The sequence below is a fragment of the Peromyscus leucopus genome, chromosome 6 (genome assembly GCF_004664715.2).
Source record: "Peromyscus leucopus breed LL Stock chromosome 6, UCI_PerLeu_2.1, whole genome shotgun sequence".
Classification (NCBI taxonomy): Eukaryota; Metazoa; Chordata; class Mammalia; order Rodentia; family Cricetidae; genus Peromyscus; species Peromyscus leucopus.
Window position 1 is genome coordinate 100,313,598 of NC_051068.1, and position 21,677 is coordinate 100,335,274.

The following is a 21,677-nucleotide window of genomic DNA, read 5'->3' on the forward strand; positions in this document are numbered from 1 at the left end:
GTAGCTGGCCCCCGGTGTCCTCCTCCTTCTCTGGCTACTTCTTCTTCTTCCTTTCCTCCCAGATTTCTCCTTCTATATATCCTCCCTGCCTGCCAGCCCCATCTATTCCCTTCTTCTGCCTTGCTATTGGCTGTTCAGTTCTTTATTAGACAATCAGGTGCTTTAGACAGGCACAGAAACACAGCTTCACAGAGTTAAACAAATGCAACACAAACAAAAGTAACACACCTTAAAATAATATTCTACAACATGTGTGGATAACAGTTTTATGAAAAGTCAAATGTTAAAAGAAAAACAGAAATTGGAATCTTTTCAGAAGAGTCTGGGCTTTTTAAATATACAAGGAACTCTCAAGTTAGGAAAACAGCAATATTGTCAGTTATAACAGACAATGACCAAAAACCTCCAAACAAACAAACAAAACAAAAACGCAAACCACCAAAAAAAACCAAAAAAATAAAAACAAGACAAAAAACCCAAATCACAATGGCTTAAATGACAGAAGTTTTCAACTGAGTTTTTTTATCTCTTATGTTGTCTTCACCATACAACTCAGGACCTCCGATATCACATACAACTGTAAAACCTAGCACGGCCCCCTGGCATGTCCCTGTGTCAGAGGGAACAAGGTCTGCAGGATTTTGTCCTGACAAGCAAGTGTAGGCCTGGAATTGATATTTTTCAATTCCTCTTGTAAGTCAATGGCTGGAATCATCCAGTGGCTGAAAGGATCAATACATGCCATGCTGTGTGCCCTGAAGGAGGCAGATCTGATGCTGGGCTCCTGGAGGCCTGTCCAGCTGCCAACCTACAGCCTACATATTACTTGGTTTCTCTAGTGAAGGTCTGGTCAGAGAAAGACGACGGCATATTTCATTACAGCTTGCATGCTGGTTATTAAAGAAGTAAAATATCCCCCGCTTCCCAAAATTTGTAGTGACGTCTTTCTGATCAACTGAGTGAATTTGAGGGTCTGTAAGATAGATGAGGCCTTTTCCATTGCCAGTCACCCAACCTAAAAGAGAAAGAATACATCTGAGCACCACATACCCTAGAAATGTCAACACATACACATGTGCATATGCACACATGCAAGTTTACACACATGTGCACACACATGCATGCTTAAAGAGATACAATTAAAACTTTATCATCCTGTGGTTTATATTTATTAAGTTTCTGCCAAGGAATTTGAGATGCATATCCTAATTATTAATTTAAAGAAGAGAACTAAATACTATATTGTTACATGTGTCAAGTATGACATACTGAGATAATGAATATTCACAGAATTATAGAGCATAAAGTTCATTCAGAATAATTATTAAAATCTCAATGTTGAATTTCTCTCTTGATTTAGAAGCTTCTTTATGCCTTATTCACTTATAGGTAAATACTGCTTACCCTACACTTATGTATTGAGCACAGATAATGTACAAAAAAGTTTTAAACACTATGTCCACAGTATTGAACAAGATAAAAAAATGCTTGTACCAATTGAGCAAACATTCTCATGAAGACAGACAGATTAGTAAACTATGAATATGTAAAATATGCAGTATGACAGCTATAAATATTATGAAGGAAGAATGGTAGATTAAAGAGTTCTTGCTAGACTATTCACTGACATGAATTATGGTGAACACAGTAACCAACAAACTGAAATATCAATATTAATGCAGATTTAAAGAAAAGTCAATTTTAAGTACACACAGCTTTCTGTTTCAAAATGATTCCAATTATGAAACTCAGTTATCAACTTTCACTATGGATAAAGGGCTAGAGAAAAGAAAAAGTGGAGATGATTTTAAATTCAATTAATTGATTATTAATTATTAATTTGTGTGTGGAGGTGTGGTGGTTTGAATAAAAATGTCCCCTATATACCCATAGGGAATGGCACTATTAGGAAGTGTTGCCTTGTTGGAGTAGTGTGGCCTTGTTGGAGGAAGTGCGTCACTTTGGAGGTGGGTTTTGAGGTCTCATATATGCTCAAGCCATGCTGAGTATGACAATTTATTTCCTCTCGCCTGTAGATCAAGATGTAGAACTCTCAGCTACCTCTCCAGCACCATGTCTGCCTGCATGCCACCATGAAGATAATGAACTGTAAGCCACCACAATTAAATGTTTTCTTTGATAAGATTTACCATGGACGACGGGTGGTGGTGGCGCATGCCTTTAATTCCAGCACTTGGGAGGCAGAGGTAGGAGGATCTCTGTGAGTTCGAGGCCAGCCTGGTCTACAAAGTGAGTTCCAGGATAGGCTCCAAAGCTACACAGAGAAACCCTGTCTCGAAAAAGCCAAAAAAAAAAAAAAAAAAAAAAAAAAAAAAAAAAAAAAAAAAAAGATTTACCATGGTCGTGGTGTCTCTTCACAGTAATAGAAATCCAAACTAAGACAGGAAGTCAGAAGGGAGTGTCAGGTAAGCTGGAACTAGAATCACAGACAGTTGTGAGCAGCTAGCCTTGTGGGTACTTGGATTGAGCCCAGGCCCTCCATAAGAACAACAAAGGCTCTTAACCACTGAGCCATCCTCTAGTCCCAAGAAAGAAGTCGAAAGGATTCTGAAGTGAAAGGCAGTAATAAGAAACTGATTTTATTCACATCCACTCAAGTCAGTAGAAGCTTCTAGGGACCACTCTGCAACTGAGCCCAAGAGACCACAGCATGGATAATGAAATGCTTAAGTCACTCAAGAATCATTTTCTACATGCAGTACAATCAATTAACTTTAATTTCAAATAGCACCCTGCACACAGAATGGTCAATGAAATATGATTAATGACTAGTGAAATCAGTTGCAATATTCAGAATAAAAAGTAAACCCTGCTTTACATACCTTGCAAATCAACCACAACATCTCTGTGCTTAGAAAACTCATAAGAAAAATGGCCGTAAGCCAAGCCATATTCTGTAGCTTTGTACTCAGTTTTGACTACTTTCGTGTTATTTGATAACTTGACGAATTCTCCCAGTATGTAAGGTTCCACACTGATGCATCCCTTTATAGTCTTGTCTTCCAAAATCTGAAACATAAAGATGAGAGGTAGTATACACAATGGTGAAGGCCACAGTCTCTGCAGTAGGTTTGGACTGAGGCTTTGCCGGGTAGACATATTACTCTACATTTCAATTTCCTCAGAGGTAAGTCTAAGAGTAATAATAATAACTCTTTAGTTTTGTTAAAAGGATTAAATGATAAAACATAAAGTACCTAGCATTATCTGTTACATAAAATAGAATCTAAAGTGATTATTCTTCATAGACTAAATTTCTCACTTAAAAGAGTAGGCCACAGATGGCTGGACAGATGGCTCAATGGTTAAGAACACTGGCTGCTCTTCTAGAGGACCTGAGTTCATTTCCCAGCATCCATACGTTGGCTTATTTCTATAAATCCAGTTCCTGGATTCAATGCCCTCTTCTGGCCTCCATAGGCACAAAGTACACAATGATACACAGACAATGCAGGCAAAATATTCATAACATTAAACAAATTAGGGCACCGCGACCTCACCCCAGGCTGGCTTGCAAGAGCGTATGAGTGGATCATGCCTTGGGACTAGAGGCTACTATCACATGCATTTCCATATGATGAGGTTGACTTACAGGTTAGTACCAACGCCTGTTAAGATACTTGAATACTTTCTGACATGAAGATATAAATCAGATGATATTTATATTATAAACACTAAGAAAATGAGTCAAGTTGTCTCTGGCCAATGGAAAAAAATCATTATAAATATGAATACAGGAAGGAGCCAATCTATCTAGAGAAAGAGGGTACTCTTGATCCAAAAAGGAGAAAGCAGTAGGAAGATTTGCTTTCACCTTTCTAAAGTGATGCTTAGTGAATAAAGAATGGTTTCAGGGTCCAGGATAGAGGAAGGCAGGTCAGGACAAACCTAAAAACTGCCTAAAAATTATTTAAAAGTGAAGTACTTACATTTTTTTTTTTTGCTAAATGTGCTTAAGCTACATCTCAGTATCACTTAGTTGCAAGCATTTGGAGAAAGAATGCAAAACAAAGGGTTTATATATCACACTGAAGGAATAATTTGTATAAAATACAACCTTGAGGGTCCCTTTGGGGAGAGACAACACAAAAAGAAAAGTCTAATAAGAATGCTAACTTAACCAGATGTTAGGATCAACTGTTACTCTAATGGCCCCATTGGACCGTCTAGTCCAAATGAATGTGTTGGAGGGGGACAGAGGGTCATTCTTCTCCTCTTTAATAGGATGAAGTTGATAAAGCAGAAGAAGGAGCCAAGGAACTGGATGTGTAAGATCTTACCACGGCCATGCTAGAAGTAGACTTGTAATGGAAATACAACCTAATGTGCTTTTGTAGGTTCGTGTCATCAGCCAAGCTCGTGCTTTTTAAAGCCCTACCAGCAGCACTGTGGATGGGATGTAGAATATCTGCGTTGGGATCTGGTGCTCATAGAGTCTCTTGTTAAATTCCGTCACGTAGTGCTGAGCCGTCATCTGCCGCTCCACGTCGGTGAAGTGGTGCCGGAGCCCCTTCCACTCTTTGTATTCTTTCCCAACGTACCTACGGACAGACGGGCAGACCCCACAGAGCAGCATGTGAAATGGTCACTACTGCGGAGTAAGTGACAGGCGAGAGGAGACATGCAATTCAAAAGGTATTTTCTGGTCCTTATCGAATCAGTATCAATTGTCTTAACTTCAGATTTAAATAATTTGGTAAGAGCCATTTCTACAACAGAGCACAGTTCATGCTAGCTGGTCTGAAATGATATGGGAATATGGGGGGAAAATTACCTCTCATTGCAGCAGTTCTTCATACCTCCGTGTAAACCAGGGGTCAACACGGTGTACTCCAGAGCCCAATGCTCCGTCAGCTGCAGTGTGGTCTTAAATTTATCAGTTAGTCAGTGTGAAGCCTTCCTCTATCCCTTCCTTGTGTGATTTCATTCTTGAGAATGCTAACTTTACCAACACCTATTATGAGCCCACCAGCGTGCTATTTCTGAGGCTACTGAGAAAAGTGTGAGATACATGTAACTTCCAAGAGCTCATAGTCTAATTGGACAGAGACTATACAAGGTAGAAAGTAATTAAATTGACAGTAATTATAGTACTGTGTGCTATCAGTTAGCATGAATTTATTAGTAATGTTCCATGTGCTTGGAGTGACCTACAAAAACCAGAGAGAGCAACCTCCCCACCTAAAAATCTCTGAATACAGTATGTAACTGAATTCAAGGAGCCTACAGCTCTGAAATTCAGACTCCTGGGGATGACAGGGAACCTGACAGTGAAATGTGCACACCGAGGTGGAGCCTCTGCAGCATCAGAGAGTATCCCAATGAGAAAGTGTCCTGAGAGGGACACCCAGTGCTGAATGCAGGTCTGCAGAGGGTTTGAACCAATCCAGAGCGTTTCCTTTATTGACTGAGGGCAGAAGTGCGTACAAAAGGGCTGCCCATGTCGGGTGCCAGCACTGAATCATTTCTGGAGCATTCTTCAAGAAGTGTGGATTGTTGCGCTATGAATAGGGAGACACGTTTCTTCCTATTTTATGCTATTTTTCCTTAGCATGTGTTTGTTAGTATCAAACTCCTGTGGCTACTTTTATTTTAATCCGCAAATGTCTTCATTGTTTCTTCCATTAGATACCTTCAAGTATGTGACTGCCATTGTTTATCAATTTTTGCTACATTGTTGCTACTGGAAAGTCAGCTGTCTATCTAACTGACGTTTCTTTGTCAGTAAATAGTTTTGCTTTGCTTTTTTTGATTGTAATTTTTAAGATTTCTTTGTTTTAGGTAGTCTGAAGTCTTTCCTTTTTTCCTTCCTTCCTTCCTTCCTTCCTTCCTTCCTTCCTTCCTTCCTTCCTTCCTTCCCTTCCTTCCTTCCTGTTTCTTTCATTTCCTTTCACAGCTTGTTCGAATCCAATATGATTTATGTATTTGAAAATTGGTGTCTTTTGGCAGTTCTGGAAAATAACGAGAACATTTCTGCTCAAACACTGCTTCTGTTCTCTTTTCTCTGTTACATTCTCTCAATCAGACATGTCTTAAACCTCCTCGTTCCATTCCCTATGTGGCTTATACTCAACGAATTTCTCACTTCAGAGCATCCTGTGATACCTTGGTGCATTAGCTTCCTGGGGTTGGCACAGTGAAGCACACAGAGGAATCAGATTCTGTCATAGTTCTGAAGCCCGGATGTCCCAGATCAAGAAGCAATAGGTTACTGTTTTCTCTGAAGGCCCCAAGGAAAGATCTGCCCTGGGCCTTGCTTCTGGTTTGTGGGATCTCCTTGCCCTAATTTAGCATAACTATAATTTTCACATGCACTCTCACTGCATACAGGCCTACCTCCAAATTTCTTTCTCTAAAGGACAACAGCTGTGGTGGATCAAATAAGAATGACCCTCATAAGTTCAGATATTTGAATGCTTAGTCATCACGGAATAGAACTGTTTGAAAGAATTAGAAGGATTAGGAGGTGCGGCCTTGTTGAAGGAAGTGTGTCACTGGGGGTAGGCTTTGGGGTTTCAAAAGCCTGTGCTAAGCCCAGTCTCTCTCTGCCTGTGGATCAGGATGTAAAGCTCTCAGCTCCAGGACCAGGCCTGCCTACATGCTGTGTGAACAGGGTCTCCAAACACGCTTCTTCTTCATGCAGTTTTTGCCTCCAACTGTATCCTCACTCCATCCCACTCCAGACTTCTATGGCGGGTGACTAGAAGGCCCAGTGATCACTTATATCACTCTGGGTATCCTTTCGCTTATCTCAGATCCTTCCTCTAGGACCTAGCAAGAGCTCTGTTTATCAGCCAATAGAATTCATTCTTATTGTAAAGGTCACAGGTCACAAGTTCTACTGTGTTTAGATGTAAGAAAAGTAAACCATGGGATCAGTCTCTGGAAGGCTATAACCTAGTGTCTACAAAGACAGCACTGTCTTGAATTTCATTCATTACCTCTCATGGATCATCCCCACCTCTGCAGGTCATGATGCTTGTGTGTGTATGGGTGTGTGTGTGTGTGTGTGTGTGTGTGTGTGTGTGTGTGTATGTGTTGGGGGGTACCCAACTATCTATAATATGGCTAAGATCTCTAATTTTCTTGTCTGTACAGTGGGTTTAAAAATGTTTCCCTGGTGAGCTTGAGATCATGTATACACAGCATCCAGACACTCACATGGTGTAGTTCTATGATATATGGAAACTGTCATCAATTGACTAATGATGAAGAAGGAAGTCAATATAACTGAAAGTATATGTTTTGGCCACATCTCAGCCCTTTTAAAATCTCATTAATGTCTACTTAAGCAAAAGGAAAATTAGCCCGATCATGCTGACGACACACATTTTCCAGTAATACCTCCCCAGAGTTTCCTCCTGATGAAGATAGTGGACCCAGAATGCGTTTCTCTGCTTGCCTTTCTTCTTCACTTTCAGGTAGTCCCCCAAATACACTACAGTTTCCTGGGCAGTCCACAACTCAGACTTTTTGGAATATTTTAGCAGAAGGGCATCTGGAAAAAAAAATAAGGTTAGACTTCTTTAAGTCATTTTGAACAGGGCTTGGCACCCAGTGAGTACACGTTGCATTGTTCACTGTAGGTTCCTGGCAGGAAATTCCATGGCTAGAAAAGCAATTTTCCCAGTGAATCACAAAATGCACCTTTCATGATTAGTGAGTGGTATACCCAGCAAGCTGTTCTAGGAGCCTGCAACAGAAATGTCCAGAAGCCTGGAGCTATAGACTAAAAAGGTTGCACTTACTATGTGCTTGTTGGAGTTGACTGGGCTTTAAAACCCCTGTATTCTCCAGTCTCTGAAGCAGCCAATCATTTTTCACTCCTGCCAGAAGTTTTTCAAGGTCATCAGGCTGTAGGGTGCGAGCTTCAAGGATTTCTTGCCTGGTCTGCCCTGGCAATGAGACAAAAGAACTCCTACTGGAGTTCAGAGGAGACCATGAACTTTCCCCCTCCAAAGAACTTTTGGAAAAGGCAGGCGATTCCCGCCACCACTGTAAGGATGAGCTGGAGTTCTGGCTACACTTCAGCAGGCTTCCGACTTCCTTTTTTTCCTCCGTGGTGCTCAAGTCGTCCTCAAGGACTGAGAAGGGACTGTAGCCACTGACAGAGGAATTTGGCCTCTCATCTCTCTGACCTGGCCTCAAAGCACCTGGTCTGTGAGCGCCGTGTTGGCAAGTGGAGTGGACCTCTGTGCTGTCAAGTAGTTGGCCCTCCTCATTCTCTGTAGAGGCATCAGGATCCACACCTTGGTCTTTGACTGAGCTGCCTGTCTTTGCTGAGTCGACATTTTGAACAGACCAATGAGGAGAGAAAGTTCTACATGTCAGCATTGAATGGTTGTCTTCTAAACATCCCAGTACTACCTGAGAGTGTGGCAGCTCATCTTTGCTTTCTTCTGTTTCCCCTTCTGGGTCAACTGAGGAAGCGTCATCTGTAAAGGCAGGCCCTATGAATCTTTCAGTGAGTTTCCCCCTATTCTTTCCTCTACACTGGTCTTTGACGTCACACTTGGTTTCTGGAAAATGACCAGGTATTTCACAGGTTTCTTCATCTTGAACTGAAGGATATGTGGCCATGTCTGTGCACTTGCCAGAACCAGACAAGGATGAGGAAACAGAACCACATGAAGGGCTGCACTGAAGAGAAGTATTCCTAAGACCTTCATCCCTGATATCCTGGTTTCCTTCAGGGGCTTCTGACAGCGCTGTACCCGAGGCCAAGCAAGTGTCTGTTGTGTTGAGAGGAAGGATGGGCGTAAGAGACGTGTGTTTGTGCAGCTGGCTTTGTGAAGACTCTAGGTTGTGATCTTCGGTTGCCTGAAGAGAGACACCATGCAGCTTTGAAAACAGCCAATATGTAGCTCTGCATCTTCTGTCACTCTCGGGCTCCTCAGATACAGCTGTGGAGCACTGAGTGTCCACAGGACGTTCCTCTTTGCTGGATTCTTTCTTTCCTGTATCCGCAACACCACAGCTCACTTCCTCCCAGCTTGTAGAAGAGCTGAGCCCTGACAGTTTGCTCCAAGAACTGGCGCTACGGCTGTCACTCAGAGACGTATGGGGAACATCCGCTCTGCCATTGCTGGAGCTTGGGGGCTCAGTCTCAGTCTCCGTCCCACATCTTGATCCAGGGAGACTCGAAATGCCTCCGAATGGGTCCAGCTTCTCCTCCTTCCTCTTCCGAGCTTCTCCTGGTCTTTCTCAGCCATCTGGGAGGAAGCTATACTCCTGCTCTCTTGAGAACACAGTTTTTCTAGACTAGCGCCCATAGTATCCAGGGTGTTTGTTTCTGTTTTCAGAGCAGTGATACAGACCTCTGGTTTTGTGTTTCTCTGGTGGCTCTTGCTGTTCCCACAAGTGCTTTCAAATACCTCACACACTGAAGTATGGTGTTGGGAATAGGTTTCAAGAATTTGTTGGAAATCCATGTGCCCTTGCAAGATAGGCTTATCCAAGCCACATTTAAAACTCTCTGGGACGTAAGATCTATCATCTAGATTTGGGAAGCTTTGAACTTGTAGATGTCTCTTCACCTGGCTGACAAGAGACATGATTTCCTGAGCCAGGGCTTCTCTGTCCTGGCTTGTAGAGGACGTGCTAAAGGTGTACAGCTTCCCCACAGCCTCCCTGCAGAGCTGCCTTGCGGCAAGGACTGCCTCTGTCTCCCCATGGAGTCTGCAGTGTGCCAGTGGCGAGGCCGAAAGCGGCTTTGATGAAGCTGTGTAGCTCCTGCTTCCCACTGACCAGCTCTCCATCTTTCTTGGTCAGGAGGCCGATGGCAAATGCCTCTTTGGCATCACACAGATACACACTTCTCATTCCCAGAGGGCAGTCAGTAGAACAGCTGTATGACAACAAGCACGTGCCACGGATAGTCTGTGGAAAACAGTAAATGCAGGTCAGGTGGTGCACTGGGTACTAGATGTGAATCAGAACAAACTTTTCTTCTTCTTTTCCCTTTACTTTACTTTTTTTTTGGAGACAGGGTCTCTCTATGTAGCTCCCCTGGCTCTTCTGGAACTCACTCTGTAGACCAGGCTGGCCTCATTCTCACAAAGATCTACATGCCCCTCTCTCCCGAGTGCTGGGACTAAAGGTGTGTGCCACCACCACAGCCAGCAACCCTTTCTATCCCTGGAGGATAATCACTTGAAATATTACAGAAACATAAATACACACCACAGGCATTCTGAAAGAAGGTTCACAAATGTTTAATGGAGGGCGTGAGTTTTGTTTTGGTGAGTGAGAAGGTATGGAACATGAGTCATTGACTGGTATGGAGGGTAAGACATTATCTTTTCCTTCCATCCTGCCGTAACCCTGATGTTTGTGGGCTGAACACGGCCAACTTATGATCTCTGCTGTTGTTCATTTTAGCAGATGGTGTATGGCGGCTGGGTTGTTCATTGGATTGTTTTGAGAAGTCTGTGAAGGCTTACCAGAGACAATTGCATAAGGGATGCAAGACCCCTCCTTGAAGGTGGGTTGTACCCTCCAATAAGCAGAGGGAGTTTGGAATAAAAGGGGAAGAAGGAGGATGGATGCCTGTGAGCACTGGCAGCCCTGAGGCTGCACTTCTTGTTCTCAATAGCTCCTGGTACTATGGTATTTTTCCTTACACCAGAGCCACAGTAATAGAGCCAATGAACCGCAGATGGAGACCCCTGAAACTGTGAGCGAGAAGGCAAACAACAACAAAATCAAAGCAAAACAAAAAAACAAAGAACAACCGTTTCCTCCCCCATAGACTGTTTCTCACAGTGTCTGTGTTTGTCACAGTGACGAAAGTCTCACTGACACACAGTCTGTACCCAGGAGACAAACATAATGAACTTCTCCATGCAGTAAGGGCATCGGTTTAATTATAACCAAAACAACAGAGCAGTCGGGTTTAAACCTCGCTGTGTATTGAATCTGTGTGCTGGTCTCCCATATGGATACCAAAATCCATGGGTGCTCAAGTCCCTTGGGTAAAATGGTATGCATATAAAATACGTACATACATCATTGTAGATCACTTATAATATATATCACGGTGTCAATACTGCATTGTCTAGGAGTGACAAGAGCAAAGGTCTGTCTGTCCACGTTCTCTACAGATGCAAACACTTTGATCCAAAGTGGATGAGATAAAAATGAGGGGGTGGAACCTGCAGATATGAAGTTGGCCATATATATTTTTAAATTAATTGTTAAAAGTCACGGGCATGTGTGTCTGTTTGCATGTTCATGCACATGCCCATGGAGTCCAGAGAGGGTATTGGATTGCTTAGAGCAAAGCCACCTGATGTGGGTGCTAGGACCCTGACTCAGGTGCTCTGCAGCAGCAGTATTTGCTCATAACCACTGAGCCATCTCCTTGGTCCCAAAGTTGACTATATTTCAAAATGAAAGATTTTGGAATGTTATTCCAAGAGATCTGCATTTAACTGGCATAGAGTAGATCTCAGGAACATGTGTTTTGAAGAGGCTCCTTGAGTGGTTCTGATTGGCTGCCAGCCTTAGGAACCCTTGCTCTGGAACGGGCAGCATTATATGCCTGGACTGAAGTAAGCTGGCTGCCACCAGGATAAGGTCGTTCTGACCAACAGTACTTTCCTCTTGTGCGGTCTTAGCATAACTGCCAGTGAGGAGCCAGCACCTACTTCAAGGTTAGCCACCCCCACCCCCACACTGCTGCACAGAGAACCTGTGTTTACCATAGCTGTGAGCACAAACAGGGGTGTGTAGGCACTGAAGGCCGCTGCCAGTTTGCAGGCTTCCGCTGCTGACAACAAATGGTGGTCGAACTCCTGGAGCAAGGCCTGCAGGGAGGGAGGAAGGGACGTGAAGCAGCAGGTACTGTTTCTCTATTAGTAAAGTAACACCTGTGGCATTCCAATGCTTTTCCTTCGAGATTCTGAGGGATCCCTGCCTTTCATCATGAACCTGTCAGAACAGTGCCAAGAAAGTCTCAGTGGGCCTAAAGATCCCAGAGCATCAGGTGTCCCCTAGCAATGCCCGTCCCTGTCCTGCATTCACAACCCAGAGGGGCTAGCAGGGACAACATTAGTAAACCAGATGAGCCTCTCTGGGAAATGGAGGCAGTTCCTTATTCACAGAAACTGCACATTCTGCATCCGGGCTGGCTGGTGATCTCTGTGCTGTTCTTAGCAAAGGCCCGTTATGGCTTCACACCAATGAGGATTCACCCATTCATTCCGGAAACACAAACTGGGCACCTCCATGGGGCCAGACATCATTCTAGACTTGAGGAAATGGTGGACTGTAAGTCTGCAAGGAGCTCATTTTCTATTGAAGAAGTGATCAGTACACGAAGTTATTAAAAAGGGCAGTAACATTAGACTAATATTAGGCTAAGAATATGGAGCAATGCTCTGATTTGAACAACAAAAAAACTTGCCCGTGGTTGTCTTTCTCAGAAGGTGTCCATCCTTTATTTTTATTTTTATTATTTATTTATTTATTTATTCATTTATTTATTTATTTATTTTGAGACAGGCCCCTCACTGGGACCTGGAACTCACAGATTCAGCTGCAATGGCTGACTAGCAAGCTCCAAGGTTCTTCCTGTGTCTCCAGCATTGGGACCACAGGCATGTGCCATCATGCCTGGCTTTTATGTAGGGGTTTGGAACAAACTCAGGTCCACATTATTATATGGAAACACTCTGCCAACATCTCCCTCGGCCACCCCCACAGTGGTTTTGTTTTCTTTTGTTTTTAAATTATTACCCCTTTATCACCAAGTTTGGACACTGAATTTTGTAATACACTGAAAGGAAATGTATGGGACTGAAAGTCACTCTGATGATATCTCTCATTCATTCACTCGAACATTCCCAGTGCCCTTTGTATATTTGATCCAGTGCTAAAGGCTGGGAAGACCAGGATAAACAGGACCCATTAGAGCTGCTCCCATTAATATAGGAGGGACGGTGCTCCCAACCCCTGCCCTACTGGGAAAGAAGTGGGGTAACCAGCACCAAGAATTGGCAGCCAGAACCAGCATTGACAGGTGTCCAGGAGATGCCACTCCAAATCATGTTTTTGACAAATGACAATTACCAAGTTAACCTGTGGGCTGTTCTTAAACTTTTCATAATCTGTTTTGCTCATGGAAACAAAGATGTCTGCCAGTATACCCAGTGATGTGGAAATGCCCTGTAAGGAAAACAAACGAATCAGACTGGAATTCTCTCATCTTATGGCCTACAGTCAATGACTCCATTCCAAGTGAACTATCTGCTTGTTATTATTCTATGACTATGACGCTGGAGATACTTTTGAATTGAACATCACCAGGCTTGAGAGAGCACCACATCCCAAGGCATGAGGATGAATTAAAACATGGCTACTTTGAAGTTAGGCTTTACCGGGTTATCAACATTAATTTATCTAATTAATAGGCCCAAATAATTGGCATGGGAAGAGATCTCATACTACTCTCTATCTGTGTTACAAAAGAGGATAGGCCTCATATCGATGATAAACCAGGAAGATTTAGGAACTTCTTTGAGCTCCATTTCCCAGAGCTCACTTGACTCTTGAAAAATGACTTTATCCGTAAGTATTGTGGCCAGCTCAGTTTTGTCACAGAATCAAATGAAGGCTCAACATGTGATGAGACAGACACAGTGGAGCAGAGAGCTAAATCTAGAGTTGGATGGTTAGGACTTATTACAGAAAGCTGTCATAGGCTAAGACTGACATAAGACCCAAGGAAGGTCCTAAACCTTCCTGGTCCTGTGCTTGTGTAGAATAAATAAGACGGTGCAGATAGAATTGTGTTGTAAAGAGACAACTATCCAAAGACAAGCAGGGAGGGGAGATGTTGCATGTAGGCACACAACTTTTTTATCTGGCTGAGGGAGTGTCAAATAGCCTACGACCGAGGCCCATACCAACTCTGCCGCTTCATACCACATGCCTGAAAAACAAAGGAAGAGTGGGGATGAGCTGTTAGCATCTGTGTCTTAGTGTACAGATAAATAATTAACAGGTAATTATTTATATTCACAAATAGTCAATAAATAAATAAACAAACAAACAGGAAGAAATTAGAAAACCAATACATTGGCGACAGTCAATGACTTCTGTTAGGAGAACCTGGGTTTTCCTGAGATTAGACTGACATGCAATTTGTTTCTTCCCTTGGGCTGTATATTGATAATTTTCCTGCATCACCAGGAAACTGTCAGAATTATCATACATTTGGTACCTGTCTTAATTAGGGTTACCATTGTTCTGATAAAACACCATGACCAAAGCAATGTGGGGAGGAAAGGGCTTGTTTGGTTTTCTCTCTCCACCGCACTGTTCACCATTGAAAGAAATCAGACAGGAACTCAAACGGGGCATGAATGAGGAGGCCGGAACGAGGAGGCAGGAGCTGATGCAGAAGCCATGGAGGGGTGCTGCTTACTGGCTTGCGGCTCATGCCATGCTCAGCCTGCTTTCTTATGGAACCCAGGACCACTGGCTCAGGGTTGGCATCATCCACTATAATGACTAATTAAGCAAAAGCCCTACAGGCTTGCCTACAGCTTGATCTTACAGAGGCATTTCCTCAGTCGAGGCTACCTCCTCTCTGATGACTCTAGCTTATGTCAAGTTGACATAAAACTAGCCAGCACAGTCTGTAACATACACATACATACATATATAAGCTATGGTCATTTCCATTATTTATAAGAATAACAGTTACCATCTTCTATTAAAAATTTCAAAACCTTTGGTTTACCTTTCAGTCTAATTGAAAACTTCGCTTGAAAAATTTGTGAGTACTCCAGGGAATGAATGAGTAACCAAAGTCAGTGAGTAGTCACAATTCACAACTATAAATTTTGCTAACAAAACAGAAAAAAAAAATTTTCTTACTAATATTCTTTGTTTGTTTTGTTTTGGTTTTTGATTTTCAAAAAAGGTTTTCTCTGTGTGGCTCTGGCTGTCCCAGAACTTGCTCTGTAGACCAGGCAGATCTCAAATTCAGAGATCTGCCTGCCTCTGCCTCCCAAGTACCGAGATTAAATGCGTGTGCCTCCACTGCCTGGTTCTTATTAATTCCTTTTTTTTTTTTTTTTTTTTTTTTTTTTTGGTTTTTCAAGACAGGGTTTCTCTGTGTAGCTTTGGAGCCTGTCCTGGATCTCGCTTTGTAGACCAGGCTGGCCTCGAGCTCACAAAGATCCGCCTGCCTCTGTCTCCCGAGTGCTGGGATTAAAGGCGTGTGCCACCACCACCCGGCACTTCTTATTAATATTCTTAACAGTTATGTTTTTTTTTTTTTAGTTTTTCAAGATAGGGTTTCTCTATGTAACAGTCCTGGCTATCTTGGAACTCACTTTTGTAGACTAGGCTCTCCCTCAAACTCACAGAAATCTGCCTCGGCCTCCCAAGTGATCAGATTAAAAGCATGTGCCACCATTGCCCGGCCAGTTATAGGATTTTTTAAAATATGAAATCTCACTATTTTGCCCAGGCTGGCCTTAATCTTCTGGCTCAAGCTATCTTCCTGCCTCAGTCTACAGAGTTGGCTGCACAGGTGTAGCTCAGCTCTTAACATCTTAAATGTTGTTTTCTTCTCAACAGGACAACTAAGGGAAGTGGGATGTGACATTCTTGACCAGATAGAGTAAGAAAACTCCGCAGTAAATTCTTAGAGCCAGTCTCTGTATGTGAGCCCTGAGAGGGATGGTGATTGACGTCAGAGAGTACCTAGCTTTTGCAGAATTTGCCCTCTGATCTGTATACAGACCGACTGCACCAGGATTTTGTCACTTTCGTTTCTGTACAGCCAGGTGCCTGAAATAAAAAGGAAGACATTGGCTGAAGTCAATAAGGAAAAGGTGTGGTAAAATAAACCTATTTTCATAGATGTCTTCATGAACACAAACGACTTAGATTTGAGAGATGGCTCCAATCCCAATGACTCCACAGGGCCAGCTTCTATATGCTCTGCGGCTGTTTTATCAACAGTTCTTGCTCCCGAGGGCCTTCATCTGTGCGTCTTGTTTCACACACCTACCTGTCCTCACATCATCCCAATCCAGGATCCTCTTCTCTGGTTTCTTAAGAGTTCCTCTTCTTTCTCAGATCCCAGACTCAGTGCTATTGTCTTGAAGGCTCCCCAGGTTCCTGACCCCAGGTTGTCTTACCCACAGTGAGACCCCTCTGTCTGTGGCTGTCTCACGGACTGCAGCAAGGGCAGTTCCAACCACACAATATTCATTTGGATAGTGAAGGTGATGACTCCACACAGACCAAAAACGTATGAGGGAATTCATTACCTATGTAATAAGACTTGCTAGGGAGGCCAAGGCTGGCACTCAGGCTGGCCATTGGACTGCAATGAAGGAGTGGTGAGTGGCTTTGATTTTTTTTATGGTGGTCATTGTGTGAGGTAGGTAAAGTTCTGCGAAGCTGGGCTGGAGTTTGTGGGCAAGCAGGCTGTGTTTTCAGTTTTGTATTAGCATATTGAATTCTGCAGTACTTGGAGTTTGTTATGACATTTCCCCACACGTACACACCGTACCATGTACTCTATTATCCTTTGTGTTCTGTTTCATCAACTGGCCCGGGGTGGTAAAGGGAAAAAGGAAGGATGCTAAATCAGTGGTGCGAGTTGGGCTTAAACCACATGATTTGCTTACCAATATTTTTATTTAAAACAGGTTGATTATAAATGTGATCTCTTTCTAAAAAAGAAAAGGGGATATAATATAGATATATAGGAGGATATGGAGATGATAAGATAAAAGGATAGATTAATGAACCTACTTTTAAAGAACAACTTGTTTAAAATGTTTTACATTGGTATAGATTTTAGTTTATGTTAAAATGTTTTACATTGGTAAAAATTTTAGTTTATTAATACAAACTTAAAGTTAATTTTGTTATAACTGTATATATGTATTTCTATTCTTGTTTGAGGTATTATGTTTAACTCATTTAAAATTGTAATGGATGATTAAAAATAGATTAATAATCAGTCATCTATGATAATCATATTTGTAGCCATGTTAGTTAAGTCTTCTAGGTATACATAGATATATTTCAGATAGATAGGTAATCTTCAAACACTTCATAGACCTAGAGAATATGGCATTTAAATAACTTAAAATTCTGTTGATGTGAGACACAATTGCTCCTGCTGCACCAATTGATCCCGAGAGAATGTTGGGCTTCTAAGACATTTCCATTTGAAGTTTGTCTTTTTGGCCACAAAATGGCCTGACTGGGCAAAGAACTGCCCTTGCCTTGACGGCTGACAGTACAAATGCAATGCTGTCTTCTGGACAAGCGGGCACAAGGAAAGCGACCACTGTACTCTGCCAAGACAGGGTAAGATGGTCTCTCAGAATTCCTGCTTCTGAAAATGGTCTGTCAGATACTCTAGGCCTGTAGCCAATTTGAATGCACCAACAATGCTGAGAAACATCAGGTGACTGTCCAGGCTGCCAGCTGTCTTGGTCTACTCTTGCAAGATTCCCGAAGTTGCTTGCATCCGTCTACCATTTCTCAGGTACCATTATGTTCCTTCTCAGGTCTTTGATGTGGTTGAAAACTAGATAGTTGTAAATTTCCTCAGTTATGATAAAAGATAAGTTAGATATAAAACCTTAAACTCACAAATATAAGATAGATAGGACATCTTCTTTAATATTGTAACTATAATTCTTGCTCGGTAATTGTTTTGTTATATGTAATTTTACCATGTTAAAGTTAAAACCTTCCTTTTTAAAAAAAAGAAAAAAGGGGAAGTGCTGTGGATATTGTTCTATATAAATAAAACACTGATGGCCAATGACCAGGTAGGAGGTAGGTGGGACAAGGAGAGAGGAGAATTCTGGGAAGCGGAAGGCTGGAGGAGAGACACTGCAGCCACCGCCAGGACAAGCAGCATGTGAAGATGCCGGTAAGCCACCAGCCACGTGGCAAGGTATAGATTTATAGAAATGGGTTAATTTAAGATAAAAGAACAGTTAGCAAGAAGCCTGCCACGGCCATACAGTTTATAAGTGATATAAGCGTCTGAGTGATTATTTTATAAGTGGATTGTGGGACTGTGGGGCTTGGGGAACCTGGAGAGAAGCCCTCCAGCTACAGGCTTTTCATTGTTCTGCCACACTGCGCTGTTTTCTTCCTAGTTCCTGTGTGTGCATGGATAGGGTGTGTGCTTACATGTATGTGTGTGTGTGTGTGTGTGTGTGATTGTGTGTGTGTGATTGTGTGTGTATGTGTGCACAGATAGGGTGTGTGTTTGTGTGTGCATGGATAGGGTGTGTGTTTGTGTGTGTGCATGTATAGGGTGTGTGCTTGTGTGTGTGGAGGGGGATATATGTTTGTGTGTGTATATATGGGTTTTTCTGGTGTGTGCTCATAGTGTAGAAGACAGAAAATGTGAACACTGTGGCTTAGTGCTGGTGAAATGCCAACATACAAAAGGCATGCACTGAACATTTGCATCCCAACCTTCTTCCTCTTGGAGCTGTCCACAAATTCCAAGAACCAAGAGCCCATGTGTCTCAGCCCACTGAACTCAAAGTTCACTGAAAACTGTCCTGATGTAAATGCCCAGAACTCCCAACAAAACCTCTGGAGGTTTAAATCACCTGTCAGAGAACTCTTAGCAGTTTCTTTCATATGTCACTGAATACCAAAAGGAAAGTAACTTCAAAAATAACTTTTTATAAAAGTTGTTACATAGCAAAGTGAATTTCCAAAACATCGAAATGCATGAAGCCATAGGAGCATTCTTCTGAACCAGAAGCTTCACCCTCATCCCCACCCCAGGACTCCGTCCAGGGCTTCAACTGGGTCCTTGCTGGAGCTCACAGACTATCTGCATTAGCAGTTACAGTCGCTAGATGAGGTCCTTCATGACGAGGCAATGAAGCACCAAACCTCTTTTTGCTTTGTGATTGAATTCAGAGCAAATGGAAACAAATCAGTAAGAAGCTGACTGAAGCCGCTTCATTCCTCACTGCAGACCTAGTCCCGGGTAGTCCCGTGAGTAGCCAGCACAGACGGAGTTGCTATAAATCAGGACCGCGGGAGGGCCTGAGGGACGCATTGCTCTAGAGATGTGAAACACTTACCGGTTGCTCCGTTGTTGCGTATCAGGCTGCTCAGGATGTACTCTGCCTTCAGCAGTTTCCCTGCGAAGAAGCAAGCAGACACCAATGAGTTGGTTCCAAACACGCACATATTTAATGGCAGTTCCTGAGCTAGGATTGATGTGCTGTGACAGGGACCATGCCCTCTTTTGGAAACACTCTGATTTAACATTTAAGTCAATGACTACATCATAAATAAAACTGAAAAAAAAAAGTTATTTCCAGAATTGGTAAACTGGGGAACTATATAGTATCTGAAGAGGCAATTACACACACACACACACACACACACACACACACACACACACACACACACACACTTTATTGATACAGAGAAAGCAGGCTAGCAGAGGCAAACCGGGTAAAAGGTGGCTTGTCTTCTCTCCGGGAAAGCTGTACCACAACAGGTTACAGTTGCCTGAGCACAGGACACTTCACACAACAGTCCCTCACCCGTGCCTAGGGATTTGCAGTTATCTTAATTTTTTCAAAATGTTTTGTTTCTTTTGCTTGCAACCACATGGAAGGGACCTTATCTACGGGTTGCTGCTTTTCATCAGCAGGAAATGTCCCCTTGTCCTTTTAGTCATCCCCTTCCAGTTGACTCGAAGCCCCACATAATCTGGACTCTTCTACCTCTTTGTGGTCATGTTGGAGTTCTCCCTCCTCCCTCTCATCCTACTCTGTCACAGCCGCTTCCTATGGCTCCTGTGCTCTCTTTGCCTGGCTTTCACATCTATGTTGTCATACTCGGAATTACTTTGGCCTGGAATGTCATTTATTCCCATGTCTCCAAGACCTGCCCCTCCTCCTTCTCCTTCTTTTACCCTTCATTTAACTGTGACTGTCATGGGGCTGGGGAGATGATTTAGTGGATGAAGGAACTTGCTGCTCTTGTAGATTTCAGGTCCCAGCACTCATGCTGGGTGGCTCACAATCTCCTGTAACTCCAGCTCCCAGGAGATCTGATATCCAATTTTGGGCCCATGGGCACCTGCACTCATACACACCACACACATAAATGTAAAAAACTAGACAAAAACCTCTAACTGCCATCATCACCAATGGCTTTCCCTGACCTCATGGATTGCTTGTATCAGATGGCGTTTCCAAAGCATGCAGCATCATCTTCCACCCACATGCTCCTCTGTCAGTCCAGAGTTCATTTCCTCTCTCCCTGACCTTGTGACCTGTCTCAGCAATGACACGTGGTCTAATAGACACTGTGGACCTTGTCTAGTTTGTGCACCAAGAGGTCTATCTTTCTATGTTTAATTTCATCCTTAGGAAAAGCCTCCAAAATGTCTATTTTGCCTACAGTTTTAAATGATAGTTTTGCTGGTTATAAAATTCCAGGTAGATTCAAGTTATTGTCTCAGATTTGTGTTAATTCCATTGCTTTTTTGAGTATTTATTTTTTTCTAGACTGTTTCTTATATTTTTGTTTGTTTGTTTTGATTTTATTTTTTGAGACAGGATTTTACTATGTAGCCCTGGATGGACTGGATACACCAGGCTGGCCTCAAATTCACGGAGATTTGTTGGTTTCTGCTGCCTGAGAGTTGGGATTAAAGGTGTATGTCACCATGCCTGTCAAAGATTTTTATGTTTTATTTCTAATTATGTTGAATGTGTGTGTTTAGGGGTCTGGGCTTTGGGGTGAGCAGGATATATATATATATATGTATATATATATATATATGTGTGTGTGTGTGTGTGTGTGTGTGTGTGCGCGTGCGCGTGCGCAGGTACCCACAAAGGCAAGAAGAGGGCATCAGACATCCTGGAGTTGGAGTTATAGGCAGTTGTGAGCCATCTAACATGGGAGTGAGAACTGAACCCAGGTCCTTTGTAGGAACAGTATGTAGTTTTAACCACTGAGCCATCCCTTCTTATCTAATGCTTTTAGTCAAGTCTAATTATATTTTCTATCATAATGACTTGTCTTTTCTTCTTGTTTCCTTTAAAATTTTTTTCATTATTTATTTTTGAGTAGTTTTGCCACACTGGGTCCAGGAAGGGGCTTAGGGCAGGATACACTCTTTCACTGTAAAGCTGTGCTTTGTCTCACTTCTGGATCTCCTCAGCCCTGAAAATCCTGTTATGCTCATGTGTGTGCGTATTTTTTTCTCTTTTAGCTTTCAGACTTCTTCTCTTTTTCATCACTCTTGTTTATTCTCACCATGTTCTTTAAATTGATGTTACCTCTTGCTGATAGTGCTGTTGCAGGAATACAGGTCAGGAGGTCAGGGTTGGAACACCTAGGGAACCTGCCCTAGGAAATGCATCTTTGTTTCCAGGCTGTTACCAGTTACATAGTGAGGGGCACAGGGGGCCACGTGGTCTTAGCTGCTCCCTGGCTCCCCCAGTGAGCAGCATTAGCCCCAGACCTTCAGAAGCAGAATTCATGGTTCATCACATTCCCAGGGTGTCATAGACTCGTGGAAGGTGGGTAGGCCTGCCCAGGAGCACCATTCACTGTGCCTTTTTATGGAAGGGAGACTGAATGAAAATGAGAGAGCGCTTAGAAAACTCTAT

General features: G+C 42.7%; 1 protein-coding gene across 1 annotated transcript in view; it reads right to left on the minus strand.

Annotated features, from left to right (window-relative positions):
• Nucleotides 1-252: 252 nt before the first annotated feature.
• Alpk1 (alpha kinase 1) overlaps nucleotides 253-21,677 on the minus strand; it is a 109,791-nt gene continuing 88,366 nt past the window's right edge. Inside the window, 12 exon segments of the mRNA XM_028856571.2 lie at nucleotides 253-1,015; nucleotides 2,844-3,030; nucleotides 4,400-4,562; nucleotides 7,366-7,519; nucleotides 7,770-9,135; nucleotides 9,138-9,710; nucleotides 9,712-9,900; nucleotides 11,724-11,828; nucleotides 13,093-13,188; nucleotides 13,878-13,954; nucleotides 15,739-15,825; nucleotides 19,122-19,181. Of these exon segments, the coding sequence (XP_028712404.1) occupies nucleotides 816-1,015; nucleotides 2,844-3,030; nucleotides 4,400-4,562; nucleotides 7,366-7,519; nucleotides 7,770-9,135; nucleotides 9,138-9,710; nucleotides 9,712-9,900; nucleotides 11,724-11,828; nucleotides 13,093-13,188; nucleotides 13,878-13,954; nucleotides 15,739-15,825; nucleotides 19,122-19,181 (3,257 nt within the window). The 3' untranslated portion in view covers nucleotides 253-815.